Raw genomic sequence first — 17,630 nt, forward strand, 5'->3', positions numbered from 1 at the left:
TTACAGTTAGAGCACTAGATCCATTTCAGTCCAGAAATTCTGTCTTATTCGAAACAAAAGCAATAGATCATTTCATATATTCAACACATGTACTTAGAATTTGAAACAATTTAGGATTAAAAATACACCGTGCTAGGACGTACTTACAGTTAACGCCTGCTGCTGCGGCTTCTTCACCTGTTGCCCGATGCTTTTGTCGACGGGCACGGCAAGCCGTCCGCAAACCACCACCGCATGCTACAAGCCTACAAAGGATGATAATTAAGGGAAGTACGAACATAAGGCACCAACTGATACACATTACGCAGCCAGCGCACACACTACATGCAATGTCAGGTACAACTCTGATGGCATACTACAGACAAAGCGTACATAACAACATGAAAGAGTTAACAGAGTTCAATACAACAAATTACACCCTAGGAGGATAAGCTCAGATCACAATCAGTTCATAATCCCTGCCTAAAATACACATAAGATGCTGTTGCTTCACAAAAAGGGGGAATCACGGCGAGCCTATGCTGCATCCACCTTGACCAGCGCTGTACTCGGTGCCTCCGGGGTAGCTGGTAAATACTGAAGCCAGTCTTTGGCACAAACGAGCGCCTCCACAATTTCTGGACGCGATGAGCTTCTGTAGTCATCAAGCATGCGAGTTCCAGTTCCAGCAGAGAAAATAGAGTTGCCGCTGCTCACCATCGACATCGGAATGGCCAAGATATCCCGGGCCATCTTTGAGAGAGTAGGGTACTTGAGAGTGTTGAGCTTCCACCAGTTCAGAATGTCAAATTCCTGGATGCGCGGAGTGAGGGACTCATCCAGGTACTGTTCCAGTTCAGATTTTGTTGGCTGGCTTGTAGCTATCTCAGAAAGGTACATATCGAAGTCCACAAGTCCATCGCCGGTTGAAGGAGCAGTTGCTTGAGTACTATTCTCGCTAGCAGGTGCATTATTACCTCCCCCTTGCTCAACGTAAGCCGGCGTTAAGGGGAGGGGCTGTGCAACATACTCGTTGTAGAGCTCATGAACAGCATCATCCACCACCTTAACATATTTCGCAGCTTCAACACCATAAATTTTCGAGTAGCTGAACTCAACGAGCTTCATCTTGAAGCGCGGATCCATCACAACAGCAATAGCTAACACAAGGTTGCAATCTTTCCAGTACTTGTCAAATCTCTCGTGCATATCCTTGGCAATGCTGCTGAAAACAGGGTCTTCACGCCCTGTGGCATTTGACAGCTCGAGCTGAAGTTTCCATGCCTCATGGAAAAAGAGATTTGAAGTTGGATTTGCTGCAGCCATGATGCTATGTGCTGAGTCATACAATAGCTTCAAGTAATTGCAGGCAGCCTCAACTTTTTTCCAGTCCTCAGCGGACGGTGCCTCGTTGTAGTTATCATCACTTGTCTCTAGAGTAGAAAAGGCCTGCTTATAATCCAAGGCAGCCAGCAGCATGAGATAGGTAGTGTTCCACTGTGTCGTAACATCCAGACAAAGGGTCTTGGTACTTGGGATCTCTAGTTGCAGAGCAATCTCTGCAAACTTCTCCTCACAGCTAGGAGAAGCTTTTATGAACTTAATGCTTTCGCGGATATTATAGATGACACCATGAATTGAAGCAATGACATCCTGAGCAACTGCATTCAGGATATGGGCATAACACCTTACAACAAATAGTTGGCCCTTGAGCATGAGGTTGTTCTTGTTGGAGAGATAATCCCTCAGATTCGCACTGTATATATCATGTGATGAGCAATCATTGTCCAATGTGATGGTGAATAGTTTGTCCTTCATATTCCAGTCTGAAAGGCTTGTACTAATAGCTTCACTAAGTGCATTCTCTGAATGAGGAGAAGACACCATCATGAAGTTTAGCATTCTTCGATGCATCTTCCACTCAGAGTCAATAAACTGCCCAGCAAGTGAAACATAGCCAAGAGTTTGGCTAGTTGTCCACAATCCAATAGCGAGGCTGATCCTTCCAGGCATAGTGTTGAATGCTTGCATGAGGTTTTCCTTTTCTTTCTGGTAAACAGCATACACCTCCCACTCCATTGTCTCAACATCTACAACCCTGAAACGTGGCTGCAGACTGTCAATAAAGGTAGTGAAGGCTGGCTGTTGAACAATGTGAAGTGGATAGTCATGCAAAATGATCATCTTCGCCAGATATGAGCAACTGCGTTCTTGATCAAAAGCAGCATTTGCATAACCAGTATATCTGTAACGCCTCTTAGACGGGCGCTCCACAGTACCCTCACCATCATTGTCAGTCCCTCCAGCTGGAGTCAGTAATAGCTTGTGCTCTTGGTTCTTAATTTTAGGACATGAACCCAAGGTAATGTGCCTCTTGAGATGGCTAGTGCCCGCAATTTTTGAACCAGAGCTGTAAGCAAAAGTTTGCTTGCACAGTTTGCAGCACGCCCGTGTAGCCCCTCCAGAGACAGCTTCAATAGTGAAGTGCTCCCACACTAGAGACTTCTTCCTACGGCGCCTTGATGTTGGAGGGATACTCATCTCAGCACTGACCAATTCATTTCCTTGGACCTCGTCACCTTGAATTAAGTCCTCCGCAAGGACCAATTCATCACCCTGAACTTCCTCAGCTAGAGCTTCCCCATTGCTTGGAACAATCTCGTTGCCTTGAACCACCAGGTTGTCGTTGCTGGTTTCCTCAGCCATGCTTCTTGGCTAGTAGCTAGAACTCACAAAATCTATTAAATAGTAACATGGTAACAGCAGAAGTCAGTATAACAATCATTTGGCCAAAAAAAAATTATCGAAATTGACTTATACACGGTTGTTTCAATAACAAACCAGTGTCACTACAGTGGCCTATTTAACAAAACAGGAAGACAAAAGAAAGACAACACGATTTCTTGATAACAAATTAGCAAACCAGGTTATAGCAACTGGAGCACAGATGAAACAACAAAAATATAGATGTCATAGGAATATATGGAAACTTAGACTGGGAAACATCTCTTCTCACTCCTCAGTAAAAATGCTTAAAGTACACAATTTAAATTAAATTTTATTTGCCACCGAAAGTGCAAACTTCATGAGCAGATACATGTGCTACGTTGTTTCCACAGTTGAGATATATTGACCCAACCATTAACTTCACCTATCAAGTTCATAACCTGAGCACCACATGTGTTTAGCAGAACACAGTGGCTGCTGATAATGAATTGCAGTAGTTGAATAGCACTGATAATGATATCTCACTAATGAACTGCATTCCCCAACCAACCTGATGAATAAACTGAAACAAATCAAGACCAAATATGATAGGAATAGGTTCATGAGTGCTATAACCACACAGCACTATAAATCTTTTTTGAGTTTCTAGTTTCATGAAAACAAAAACATCTAGTCTAAGATGATGAAAAACAAAAAGTAAGGACAATAAATTTAAACCTATTTCCAACTTATTTTTCATACTTGAAATGCATCGCTTGGGTAATAAAACTTCGGATGGTTTCTTTATTTATAAACTTGTAAAAATTCCAGGCATGATTAAAATTAACTCTTCATTTATAAAAACATCTCATTGCAAGTTAAACACTGAACTAACAACTTAGAGTTCTATGATATATACCATTTCTGAGTTTTTCTTTTCTTTGATCAGACTTTTAAGATCTTAACTTAGCAACAGATGAACTAACATACGCTCTGAATAGTGAAAGAATCAAGAAAATCACTTTGCAGCGAACTTAACCATACAAGTTCTAACAGCAGGAGAAAAGATATCCATGTACATATATGGAACTAGACAAGACATTGATTGAAAAGTATATACAGTTAAAATGCAGTAGAAATCAAGCATCTCAAACAGAATGTATCAAGCCATTCCACCAAAGAACCCCAAAGAAGGCATGTATGGCATATCAACTGCTATGCTTCTGTCCACACACGAGAAGCGGGTGAGGAGAGGATCAAGGTGTACCTGGTGCCGTGGATCTGGGCTTGAAGAAGACTGTTTCGACTCTGTGCAGCACTGTACAGCGGGGATGAAGGGAGGAGGCGCCTGCACCGAGGATGGAAGGGAGGCGGCGCCGGCACTGGGAAGGAAGGGGATGCGGTGCCTTAGGGGAAGCAGGCGGATGCGGTGGGAGGCGCTGGCGCCGCCGCCGGTGCGCGACGAGAGGAGGCGCCGGCGCGCGACGAGACAACAAGGAGAGGCGGCGCGGGAGCCGCTCGAGAAGAGAAGACGGGAGGCGGCCCGGAGTGGTGGATTTCCACCGGTTAAGTTAGTGGATGGATTTCTCTAGGGTTTGGGGTGTAATGGGCCGGCATATCCACCTTCCGGGGCCGAAATTTTACCAGGATTAAGTTCACCGGTAGTACCTCAACTTTTATATTGAGTTGTTTGACGTCCCTTATCTCCAATACCAGAAATCTTCAGCCCTAACATATACAATACCGTGTATTTTGGGTCGTGTAGCAGTATGGATAGCTGGTTTCGCTGACGTGATATCCTAGTCAGCAAAATAAAAATAGAGTAAAAGTTGCAGTCTTGTGATAATTTCCCCACGCTATTGTTGCAGCAAACCGAAATATATTACATGTTACAGCAAACTGATAGTTTTATCACTATAGTTGCAGTTTTCTGAAATACACTCATAAAAATAATATGTGAGTCCCACATGTAAGTGAAGTGAGAAGAAAAAATACGGGGTCTGCTTGTCAATCCCATCATCTTAGAGAGGGGGAGGTCGGCAAGCCTGGGAGAGAGAGGAGGATAGAGGCGGCTGGCGATCCTGGCAGCCATGTTCACTGCCACACCCGATGACAACAAAGATGACGATGCACATGTACCATTGCAGCGCCCACCCTTCCAGCACCAGCCCATGCACATGAAGGCGGTGTCACTCAGCTTCATCCTCGCGCGTGTTGACGAGAAACACGGTAGTCTGGGAGATATGCTTAACTTCAGTGCAGGTCCAAGACTTGTCTTGAGTGTGCTAAGGGCGTGTCAGCTGGTTTGATCCTGCAACAAGCAAGGAAAAAATAAGCAAAGTGAGTTAGCCAATAGCCGATCAGCCGATAGGTCGATGACGTATTGTTGATGGACTCAGCCAATATAGTTAGACCAAATCGGCTATAGGCTAAGTAGGTCAAAGAATATAAAACCCTAAATATGTCGCATCGGCTGTAATATCATCTACTTAGCTTGATAAATAGATTTCAAATGATATCATGAAAATAGTTGATGGAACAATATTTAGAGCAAGATATAGTTAAAAATAATGTACCAGCTAGTACTCTATTACATACTTATATAAACAAATCAATCTATAGAATTATATCAAATAGAGATCAATTACCAGGTATTATGAATGAAAGTGTTGATAACGTATTATGAGTCATTCATTTATTGATCAATGTGGTACAATTTATAGATGGGAAAGGGGTGGCAACCGTAGACGCGATGGTTGTTGCCAAGGAGTGCCAAGTGGGGAGAAGGCGCGGTTGCGATCCTATCTTTATATGGACGAGATCACCCTATAGCTAGTTTCTTAACACATTTGAAAGATTATTTACATTAAAAACAATAAAACAAAAATATTTTGTATAGCATATAATAGATAAATTATATTTTTAAAAAGGTAAAATGAAAAATCTAAAACTTATATACGAACTTTCATATTGTGTAAGGAGGCCATATGAAAAAATTTAAACTTGGATATATCAATTGTTAAGCTTATATATTCATAAGGCAATTTTGGGTTTTTTGAAAAAAGGCCCAACCCAATGATGCACTGTAAAACAATCTTCAGAAAAAGCTAATAATTGTTGAACTAAGATAAACTCAGTTGTATAAGATAATCCACTCCTATAATTTTTATAAGAGTTATTCTTTATATGCGGTAAGACCTATACTACAATTGCAACATTAGATATATAACAAAAAAAAAACTCAGCCTAAAGTTGAACCACAGCCACCGAAAGGGCGGGATCCATGGCATAGTCTTTGCTTCATTATCCAACAAGAGAAAGAACTCAGTGCTGGGTCCACTGGAAGAATAAAGAAAAAGGAAAAAAGAGCATTGCTCTTCTTTGTCGGTTCGTTGCTTGAGCAGTGAGCCAGTGAGTACATGTTCCTCTTTCTCCTCTTCACGATCTAACGCCATGGCACGATGGCTTGGCCTTGGGGATGGTAGACGGCAGACCTGTATCCATATTGAATGAGGGTCTGTTTGAGGGAGCTGAGATTCTGAGAAGCTAGCTGGAGATTCTGAGAAGCTGACCTGAGCCTGATTGGGGAGCTTCTATGGGTTTGCTGATTGGTGTGCTAAGATGCTGAATTCCCTGAAATACCCCTGAAGTAGATGATCCTGATTGTTTGATAACTATTTGTTGTGTAGGGTAAACCCATGTACATACAAATTTTTAAAAGTACTGTTGTGAATACTGAACTCTCATAATTGTAGCTAATAAAAAAGTCATTGCTCCAATTTTTTAAGGCAATAAGGAGGGTCAAATTAATCACTTAATGCAAACACATACATTGTACTTTTCCACCTAAATGTGTTCATCAAGCACATACAAAAGCCTAATTTGCCATCGCTATATATGCAAATAACAAAGTACTAATTAATTAACCACTACCATATATACATCAACCACATAGCAAAATACAACCTGAACCATATGCATAGTTTTATGTACCGCGTCGTCTATTTGCCATCAGAGAGTTTGCAATTAAATCCCGAAAGGTGCACATGTCACCATCATCTGGTGCTGTGCTAACATACGGTTCTTCTTCTTCTTCAGATGAATCGATTGGTGGCATATAGTCTTCATCATTGTCACTCACTGTGCAGCAGTGGGGAATAGGGTGCTGTAGCTCGGCAGGGAGGAGGGGGATCCCTCACGGCGACGTTGGACCGGCGAGCTGATGGGGGCGTCGCGCGAGGAGGGACAGAGGAGCTGACGGACGCGAGGAGGGACAGAGGAGCTGACGACGAGCCGAAACGGAGGGGAGGAAGGGCCGTCCGCCGGGCTCCGGCAAGGAAGGACCGCAGGAGGGCGTTGGTGCGGACCTCTCACATCTGGCGCGGCGTCGGCGTCGGCGCCGCCCCCCACGTGCGCGCGGCGACCTGGGGCTCGGCCTGGGCGCGACGAAGGACAGCTCGGCGGCGACTCCGGCGAGCGCGCGGGGGCTGGTTCCGGCGGGGAGGCGCTGCGCCGCGCCGCTCGCCCCTGCCTCGTCTCTCTCTCTCGCGCGGCTCGGTGTGTTCGACAGGGAAGCGTTGGATGAGGGGGAGAGGGGTGTACCTCAGTGGCAAAGGTGGGTAATTTCCTACAACTTTAATGGGCTCATCCCTTAGAATCTCGGGAAGCTGAGAAAAGCTGGGAATCCCAGCTTCTACCCGGTAGTTCATTTTTGCAAGCTAGCTTTTTCAGATTGTACAAGAAGCTGGCCTGTTTGGTTGGGATTATGGCTTTTGGGACTAGCTGGAGAAGCTAGGGGGACTTATAAGCGCCCCCCCCCCCCCCCCCCCCCCCCCCAAAACAGGGCCTGGGAATCCTCCGCCACGTATGGCTGGTTCATTTTTTTTATGAAGTAAATTTTAGAAAAACTGTAACTTTGGCGATAAAACTATCAGTTTGATGTAACATTAGCGACATATTTCAGTTTGTTACAATAATGGCGTAAGAATTTATCACAAAACTATAATTTTTACATTATATGCTGCTACAGTACATATAGGTGACAACTGTAGCAGCATATAACGTAAAAGTTACAGCAAACTGAAACATGTCACTAATATTACAGCAAAAGTTACAATTTTCTAAAATTTACTTTATTTTCCGTAATTGATTATAAATCATAATACTTATTAATAACTTAAAATATATTGTTCTTAACGAGTTTAAAGATAATAATAAAAAATAGACTGCGGTAGAAAAGATATCAAATCAGCAATAACATTAAATTTTAATATTTAATTTTTGGCTACGATTGATAAGCTGAAGAGTGTCCATTAATCCCTTACACAAGGGTTGAAAGAGATTTGGAGGAGAATAATTCTACACCGATTAATTCCCTTAATCTCCTCCCATCTCTTCAATCTTTGAGCGATGCTCTGGTTCTCTCTAATACTACCGGTATTATTAGGGGTAAATTAGTAATTTACTATAATATCATGTCACTTATTATTAGGGGTAAATTAGGAGTACCTGTCACTTATTTATGTTTCTCCCCACCTAAATCAATCTACGATCATCCATTGCACCGCCATCGCTCATGTTCCATAAAAAAATCTAAAAAAGAAGGAAACAATATTTATTCACTACTAAATGACGATTATACCCCTCCGCACATTTTTTTGACAATAATGTCCCTCCATATTTCTACTACTACTAACTGAAATGGTAGTATAAATAGATCTAAACCCTTTGATCAAATTAGATCGAAAGTCTACTAGTGAAAAGCATTGTACTGGGGCTCAATCTTTAGGCCATTTCCAACCCAAGACATTAGACATAGTTTCTATAAGCTCCACATCATCAAACTACTATTCCAATACAAACACCACTATTTCATACTTAAATTTAATACTACTTATCTCACATGATGTCTTGGATATTGCGTAGAAACCATGTCTCATGCAAGACATGGTTTCCTTCTCTTTTCTCATTTTTTCGCTTGCCACATCATTTTCTATTCTAGGTAGCAGCTTATTTAATACTATAGACACCATTCTAGTCATTGAGTTAGGAATGACATTAGGGCTCATCGAACAAGCCCTTGCTACATAATAAATTGAGCACAAAAACCACAGCTGTGTTCGGATATAGGGAGTTGGGAACTAAACTCCCCGCACGGAAAACGGAGCGGTCCATTAACTCGTGATTAATTAAATATTTGCTAATTTTTTTAAAAAAAATAGATCAATATGTTTTTTAAGTAACTTTTGTATAGAAACTTTTGCAAAAAACACATCGTTTAGTAGTTTAATAAACGTGCGCGTGAAAAAGGAGAGGGGTGAGTTGGGAACTCTAAGTTCCGAATACACCTGGCTAACCGAATCTTGTGCAACGAGGACCGAGGAACAAGCTTTGGGCGTTTCCATCCTCATTGCGCCACATCCTCATGCAATGGCTGCAATGCCGACCTTAGCTCGAACTATCAAGTACTCCCTCCGTTTCAAAATGTTTGACACTGTTAACTTTTTAGCACATGTTTGACCGTTCGTCTTATTGAAAAACTTTTGTGAAATATGTAAAATTATATGCCTACATAAAAATATATTTAATAATGAATCAAATGATAGGAAAATAATTAATAATTACTTAAATTTTTTTAATAAGACGAACGGTCAAATATATTTAAAAAAGTCAACGGCGTCAAACATTTTGAAACGGAGGGAGTAGAGTTTTCGCCGTTGGTTCGATATATATATATAGGTGCAGTATTTGGTTGGAACTTAACCCATGCCAACTTCTTCTCTCTCTCTCTCTTCTCGCTTGGTTATATCGGGCATCATATCCCACTAGAGATAGCCGCTACATATTACAGCTACCTATTCGATTGCAGGAGAAGATATATATAGAAGCAATTAGCAGGGGGAAGATCGATCAAATGAGAGAGAGCAACAACAACAACAACAGTGTCATACAAGGGCAGCATGAGGGAGGATCATCGGCGGCGGCGCTGCAGGCAGGGAGGCCGGAGCCGGACGCCCTCATCAACAGCATCGCGATAATCCGGGCGTTCACGGCGAAGGTCGTCGCCGGCGTGGGCTTCCTGGCGCTGACGTGGTCGACGGTCGTCCTCCTCGGCGGCTTCGTCTCCGCGCTGCCCATCAAGGAGTTTTGGTTTCTCACGTTTATCAGCATGATTCTTGCCTCCACGTAAGTCATCGACGAAATTAACCCTCCCCTTTTAACATATCGACGAAATTCCCTAGCACAAAACTGCTTATTTAGCATGAGTGCTAGCCAGGGTTCACTCTATCGGTTGAGTCCTTTTGATCGAGGGTCATCGAAATCCCGAAATTTCTGAATTTAGTTAAATTAATTTGAACAAATATTACCTAAATTTATAAAAAAAATTGAAAAATTTCAGCCGAAGTTATATCGTATCGGAGGTGCGGAAATTTCGGTCCGAAATTTCCAACCCTGCTGCTAGCACGGATGCCGGTTAATTAGTGAGTGGTCTAATTCCATCACAGTTCAGTCTTCGCTATTGACATGATTAGATATTAGTACACGTTAGTTTATCACTAATCGTTAAATAAATTGTGACTACGTCATAAGTTATCACACATGAGTCGTCACAGTCGATATGTTTAATAAAACATTTTTTTATCACTAGTAATACGATAAAAATGATTGAAGAATATCTAGTCACTAGATATATCTAAAATATAATGGTGACAACAAGATAATTAGTCACTATAAAGACGCTTACTAGCTAGTGAGGATCAATGGCTTCATCGCACATAAAGAAATCACTGGTAATGCAGGAGTGGTCCAAGGGGGAGGACAAAGGAAAAAGGAGAGATGCTACGGATACGAGGGAGAGAGAGAGAGAGAGAGTGCATGGTCACAAGAAGAAATAAGGATTAGGCTTCAGCTAGCTCATGATGAATTGTATCATTTGTGATTTCGCCCGGTTCTTCCGTCCAGGAATGGGGCCAGGTGAACCCGCAAGGGAGCGGCGCGGTGCCATTCCCGTCGAATTGATCTCCTGTTCCATCCCATTACCAACCCTAGTCCACAATATATAGATCTTGAATTCAAGAAGACACTATTTCATCCTTTTTTGACAAATTGATCTTTTCAAAAATTTATTCCGAAACTAGACTGTGAAAAAACTTTAACCAAAAATAGATCGTCGGCTTAATGCCAACCGCCTTAGCGCTGAGGTTAGACAACTCAGCGCCATGCCCGTTGGCACTGAGCAACCTATCCACGTGGCAGCCAAGCCGATCCCCAAGTGTACATGGCAGCGGATCAGCGTCAATCGGAATGGCGTTGAGTCAATAATCTCAGCGCCACTGTGATTGGCGTGGAACTCTGGGACTTAGCCGCTTGCGCCCTGTCCGCCCAACACAGCTCCTGTGTTGGGCGGCCTGCATCCGCTGAGCCGTCAAACCTCAGAGCCAGGGTAAATGGCACTGACACTTTGGACCTTAGCGCTAGCTAATTTGGCGCTGAGCTATGGGACTTAGGGACTTAGACGTCACTTGCGCTTGGGCTACCCAACACAGCTCCTATGTTGGAGCTCTGTTGGGCTCTGCTCTAGCGCTGAGGGTCAACGCCAATATCTTTGGTGCTGAGTTTGTTTGTTTGAGGAGGTAGGGCCCTAGGCAGAGAGATGACATTCTAGGTCTTTGTCCAGCCTTCATCTAAAACCTCACAAACAGAAATGCATGCCGGCCAAAATCATCCCCAAGAATCAAAAGTCATTTGCCTATCATCAGGTTCATCTACCATCTTATTCTCCATTTGAGTCACATCCAAGCCATCATCTGACAAATCCTTCCCTACGTTCACATCCTTCTCATCCGGTACTTCCGACCATACCTCTGCATTCTCCTCAACCTGTACTTCCTCTCCTACCTCCACTTCTTCCTTAATTGATTCTAACAAAGCCTTCCTACCTCCACATCCTTCTCATCTGGTACTTCTACCCATACATCCACATCCTCCTAAACCCTACCTCCATATCTTAATTAATTAATTCTTCCTTCCGATCAACCACAAACACATCATTCTTCGGTTCATGACTGTATGCGTGGATTTTCATTGAGGTCTGAAATTTCTTTTTTCGATTCACTGTGGTCTATCTTTCAAGCAAACACCTCAAGCGATTTAAACTGTGAGCCCAATATTATATCTACATATGTTTTCCATTCCACCTGTCCATTCAAATCTAACACATACTTATGTGATATGGGATCGGCGCCCACATCGTGTCTCCCTTGCATACCAACCGACTCATGCTCCAATCCAATTCATCCTTCATGCGGAAAATTAACTCCTCAAATGTAGGTTTGGCACGAAACACTAACGGCCTAATTAAGAGTCATCCTCTCAAATTGGCTTCCACCGATACTTTCGTCAACCACACAACCACCAAAATGGAGTCGTACCAATCACATCAATTAACTGATAAATAAGAGTGCATGATTCTAAAATAGTATGTCGTTTCAAAGATAGAAAAATGACATGGGTACCCCAAAACTACCTACAATTTTTTTGAAATTTTAACGACTAACCACCGGCCAGAATATTCCTAGGATCTATACCTATCAACATGAACATGAATCAATATGAATCCCCAAAATATTTCACAATACAAAGGCACTATACATCCCTCCCAAATTCACCCGTAGCAAAAGAGTACAAAACTTGCAAATCAATACGAATCCTCTATACCAACATCAATATACAACTACAACATGACATACTTACCCACATTCCCTAATTCAACCACATCCCGAGCCACATTCAATAACCCACGGTTTCAACCAAAATACTCAACAAAAATGAGGGAAACATTGAGGAAATTAGGGTTTTTGGAGAGGATTTACCTTACAAATCAACCTCCAAAAGCAATGCCCACAAAATAACGTTCGATTTGAGGGAGATTTGAGAAGATTTTGGGAGGGAGGAGAGAGGGCTATGTGGGGTACGAACGAACCCTAGCCGGGCCTGGAAAAATAAGAGAGGAGTGCCTAGGCCGGGGCGACTCAGCCACGAGGTATAGGCCGCTAGGTTAGCGCCAACGCGGTTGGCGCGGAGATTAGTGGGCTTAGCGCCAAGGCAGTTGGCGCTAACCACCTCCCACGCCAGCAGGGGATCGGCTTGGCCGCAACATTGGCAAGGGGGTCAGCGCCAACCGTTTTGGTGTTAAGCCGGCTAATCTCAACGCCAACATCCCTGGCGCTGACCTAGGGACCTATTTTTAGTTGAAGTTTTTTAAACGGGTTAGTTTCAAAATAAGTTTTTAGAAAGGACCAATTTGTCAAAAAGAAAAAAAAATGGCAAGCCTCGCCTCACTATGGAACACAGCCTTATGAATCATTTATTTTCATATTCATGTGTTTTATTAGTAGCTAATTAATGATCTTCCTCGCTGCATTTACTCCATTTCTCAATACCTGACTTTTTTTTTACCTTCCCCTTAATTGCCCTTAGACCAAAGTGAATAAAAGTTTTATGCTTATATTTAGGGCATACCTCACTTTAGTGTTTACAAATTTTAAAAAAATAAGTTGTTAAAGTTTGAAAATATATAATGTTTGATGTCAGTTATTAATGATCTTAATCGCGGTAACCCAATGCAACAGGGTCTTGAGCGTCTACGATTACGTTAACGAGACTTACGCGGCACGAGTGAATCCTACGTTTGGTATGATAACCGGGGGATACTTCACGTTCCTCTCGAAGTTCGAAGCCAACCTCTCCGCTGGCTGCGCCGTGCGCTGCTGGAGGCTGTGTGTCATGCTCTTGGTCCTGCTCATCGCGATGGCACTGCTTATAGGACTGCTTCTGATCGACGCCGTGTTCATCGTAAGCTTGGTTGGGCCGATGGCAACAATGGCGATCTCGCTGACGCGCCTGATACAGCACGACTACGATGGCTCAGACGCGTCGAGCAAAGGAAAGCTCAGGGCAGCCCTGTTCATCTTCTACTCTCTGGCTCTGCTCCATAGCCTGTGCTTCTACTTCTGGCTCCTGCTGCATTTGTCCCTCGAAATGTTGCCGATTCCGGCGAGCATAGAGGAGTATGGGCACGGCGACGGCGGCTACTACCAGATGCTGCTTCGTCAGTACCTCCAGGAAACCAAAACCAAGTGTGCGAATGATCCCAAGCTGCCAGGTGACTGGAACCTGGTGACATACGCCGTTGGGTTGCTGGATTCTGCATCCCCGGATGATCATCTGGATGGGCTAAGGATGCTCGACGTCTTGGCCATCAACAAGCAGCGCTCTGTACGGCTTGAGCTGCTGTCCTCGAGACACTCTGTCCAGAATCTCATCGAGATGCTTGAGTGGGATGGTCCGGACCAGGAGATGAGAGAGCGTGCCGCGAGGATTGTCGCCGATGTCGCTGCTGCGCTGCGCGTAGCCCAGATGCCAGCGGGAGCTCTGCACTGCATATCTTCTCTGCTAGAAGCCTCACCAAGATCTGACACCTTGAAGAAGCCGAAAGGCGGTAAGGAGTTGATTCATCGGGGCCTGCAGATTCTTGAGAGGCTCGCACGCGACGAGCACAACTGCAGGGAGATGTGCAAAACCAATGGCTGCTCCCCAAGATCACAGCACCAATCACTTCTCCCGCGTTCCTCGAGACAGAATATGACAGTGAATGGGTTGATATCCTAAGCATTTTGTTGAGGCTGGTGATGCGGCTTATCAGTGCTCCTGGAGAAGCCGGCACAGTGCTGTGCCATGAAATCTCAGCTAGCAATGATGCAGTCCACAACTTGCTGGGGATCCTTGACGGCCAAATCAAGTTTTCCTTGCAACTTCAGGAAAACGCCATGGATGTTCTTTCAGAAATATCAATAGGTTTATCTGCAGCCATGACCGAGAATTTAGTTAAGAAGTTGTACCACATCTTCCTTGCCAACAGTGGTATGAGATGATTGAGGCCAAAAGCAGGGGAAGCGCTCGTGAAATTGATTTCTACTCAAGGTGCAAGTGGACAGGTACCTGTTATGGAGATATTCTGCAAAAGCATGTCCATGGAGCAAATCTGTGAAAGCGAGTCCACAGATGCACTGGATGTGAAGAGATATGGAACAGTTGTTGATCAACTCACTGATATACTTGTTAAAGACAAGGAATGCCAGATAAGTGCAGCAGCAATATTACAGCACTTATGTTCTCGTTTTACAAGGAGCTACGAACTATTAGAGCAAGATGTGGTTAAGCTGCTGATGTCGGTAAACCTCAATTGCTTTCTCTTTCTAACATCATTAGCATGAATCAACCATATGCAGTTATCTGAATAATTCAGTTAATGTGATGCCCGATCAAACAATATTAACCCTAAATTAGTAGTTCGCTCTAGATTGTTTGTTTTTAGAAATTTGAATAGTGGGAGGTTATCTATATCAGATTTGCTATTTATCAATCATCTAGCATTCCCCTAAACTTGCATAATGCATAGGCTAAACTTATATACTTTAGAAAAGTACAACTTTAGTCTAGATGCATATTTATGCTTACATAGACCATAAACGTTTTCTCCATTTCAGTGGGGGATAAACAGCAAATTACTTTTTTTTCAATGTTTAGGTTAGAATATTCTTTGTTTGACAGAATAAAGGAAAAATATGAGTTATTGGACATTGACCTAGTGTTGGAAAAAAAGTGATTGATAGCGATATAGATACACTCACATGGTTATAACTTATACTAAGTACATTGCTAATATTTAGTTCCTTCGATATAAATTTTATTATTTACAATACATGGTTATAACTTATACTAAATATATTTGCTAGAAGTCAGTTCCTGTGAGATGAATTATATTATTGTAACTGTTGCGGATTCTTGATCTTATCCTATACGGTAAAACGGAAGGAGATGAGGAAACTGTATCAGAGGCAAGGGAAAGCAATAATTCTGAAATGCATAATGATGAAGAAAGCAAACCTCCAAAACCAGCTGGTCTGAAGAAGTCCTTGGTGGAGAAAAATGATGAGCTATCTGAAGAGAGGAAACATCTAGCAGCTCTGCTATCCCTTCTTGTGGTGATATGCGACAATTTGGTTGATGCAGATCTTTTTTCTAATGTCACATCTGTGAATGATGAACTGGCGAAGAAGCTCAAGAAGATAATAGAAGCAAATAATGAAAACACAGCTGACTGTCTGAGAATAGTGAAACTTACCTGTCAGGTGGTTATAGCGATAATTCATCTCAAACCTAGCTCCCTCAAAGACTTCAATGAAAGTAATTTCAATGATGTAGTGTCCACGGCTTTCAAGAACATGTCAGATATCGAAAACTGCATGCTCTTTGCAGTCAAAGATCGTCAGATAACAAAGCCTGCCAAAACTCTCTCTTCTCTTGTAAAAGAAACCCAGGGACTCCTCCACAATGCACAAGAAACAGGTAACAATTCTATCTGACTAAAATCATGTACTGTATCTCCAAGAGTAACATTGTACTTCTTGTCATCTGAAAATATTTTCTGAAATACGCGTGCAAATGGATTGTGCAGTCATGTCTATTTTATGTACTAAGTGTGCGAATGGAGTGCGCCTTCTATGTTCTGTACTATGTGTGCCGATTGTCGAACATTGTATGAATACTTTAAAAGTATAGTATCTCTGAAACATTTATTGGCACAAGTACTGTTATATGTTAGGAATGGCAATGTTAATATGTTATTATTGATTACTTCAAAACTATGGTTTGAAGTTCATGTTGAGCTCAAATCTAATTTGGTGGATACAGCCCATAATTGTAAGTATGTCATAGTGAGTGAGTCGATATGCATTCTGTAAGATATAACAGAAAATCTTAAAGATAGAGCGGTAGATCATTACATATATTCAACACATGTATTCTCTCTTAACGGAAATTCTTACAGTTAGAGCACTAGATCCCACAATTTTTGATAATTTGACCCTTTGCAAAAACTAATTTTACAAATGAACCGCCGCCAAAACTTTTTTAAAAAATGACCCTTTTGTTCAGTGCCAAATCGTGTGGCGCTGAACTTAGACACCTCAGCGCCAAATAGCATGGCGCTGAATGTACGTTGGCACACTAACTCAGCCTTCCATCCGCGTTGGCACAGCATTCAGCGCCAGTTGACGTGGCGCTGAAGTGTCTAAGTTCAGCTCCATAGAATTATTTGGCGTTGAAAAAATGGTCATTTTTTAAATAAGTTTTGGCGAAGGTTCATTTGTAAAATTAGTTTTTTCAAAAGGTCAAATTGTCAAAATTTGTGACTAGGTCCAGTCCAGCCCAGAAATTCTGTCTTATTCGAAACAAAAGCAATAAATCATTTCATATATTCAACACATCAGAAAACATAATGTTGGGCGGGTGCTGCTGCCGCTCAGGCATGCCACGTAGGATAAAAATAGTGCGCGGGGGTGGAAATTTTGCCAAAAAAAACCCTCTGTTTTGTGTGTAATTTGATGTAGGTTCCTCCTACGTGGAAACCCTTCTAAAAGCTGTATATTCCATGAAAAGGAGAGAAAGATCACGAATTAGGACCGCGCTGTGATAAATGGAAGCATAGGGGCTTTTACGCAAAACGACACCCACTAACCTTAACCTCACCCCAAAACCCTAGCCGCCGCCGCCACCCACGTCCCCTTCTCCCACTCGTCCTACTCTCTCTGTCTCCGTCTCGTGCCGCCACTGGGCGCCGCCTCCACCGTTGCCAAGCGCCTTCCCCTCGTGGCACGTTGTCGTCGTCACCACCGAGCGCGCCACCTCTACCTCTGCCTCGCGTTGCCTCAGGCCGTCTCCGACGGCCGATGTCCGGATCCGATCTCCATGTGGTCGGGGCAGGCGGATTTGACCGTCCACGTCCCCTCCTCGCCTCACTCTCTCGCTCACCTTCTCCTTCTCCCTCTGACCACCCCCGTCCAGATCCCATTCGTTGCCGCTCCAGGTGCTGCGGATCAAGG

At 43.0% G+C, this 17,630-nt stretch overlaps 2 protein-coding genes across 2 annotated transcripts; one reads left to right on the plus strand and one right to left on the minus strand.

Moving 5' to 3' along the window:
• Window positions 1–265: 265 nt before the first annotated feature.
• On the minus strand, window positions 266–4,218 carry LOC9267589 (zinc finger BED domain-containing protein RICESLEEPER 1). Its single transcript, NM_001424239.1, has 2 exons — window positions 3,953–4,218; window positions 266–2,717 (listed from the first exon to the last, which is right to left on the minus strand). The coding sequence occupies exon 2, from the start codon at window positions 2,683–2,685 to the stop codon at window positions 517–519; it is 2,169 nt and encodes a 722-aa protein (NP_001411168.1). The 5' UTR covers window positions 2,686–2,717; window positions 3,953–4,218; the 3' UTR covers window positions 266–516.
• Window positions 4,017–14,355, plus strand: LOC112938995 (uncharacterized). The gene is made up of 3 exons (XM_026025428.2): window positions 4,017–4,250; window positions 9,554–9,870; window positions 13,317–14,355. Exons 1-3 carry the CDS (start codon window positions 4,017–4,019, stop codon window positions 14,353–14,355), a joined length of 1,590 nt encoding a protein of 529 aa, XP_025881213.2.
• Window positions 14,356–17,630: the final 3,275 nt, after the last annotated feature.

This window comes from Oryza sativa, chromosome 5 (genome assembly GCF_034140825.1).
Source record: "Oryza sativa Japonica Group chromosome 5, ASM3414082v1".
NCBI lineage: Eukaryota > Viridiplantae > Streptophyta > Magnoliopsida > Poales > Poaceae > Oryza > Oryza sativa.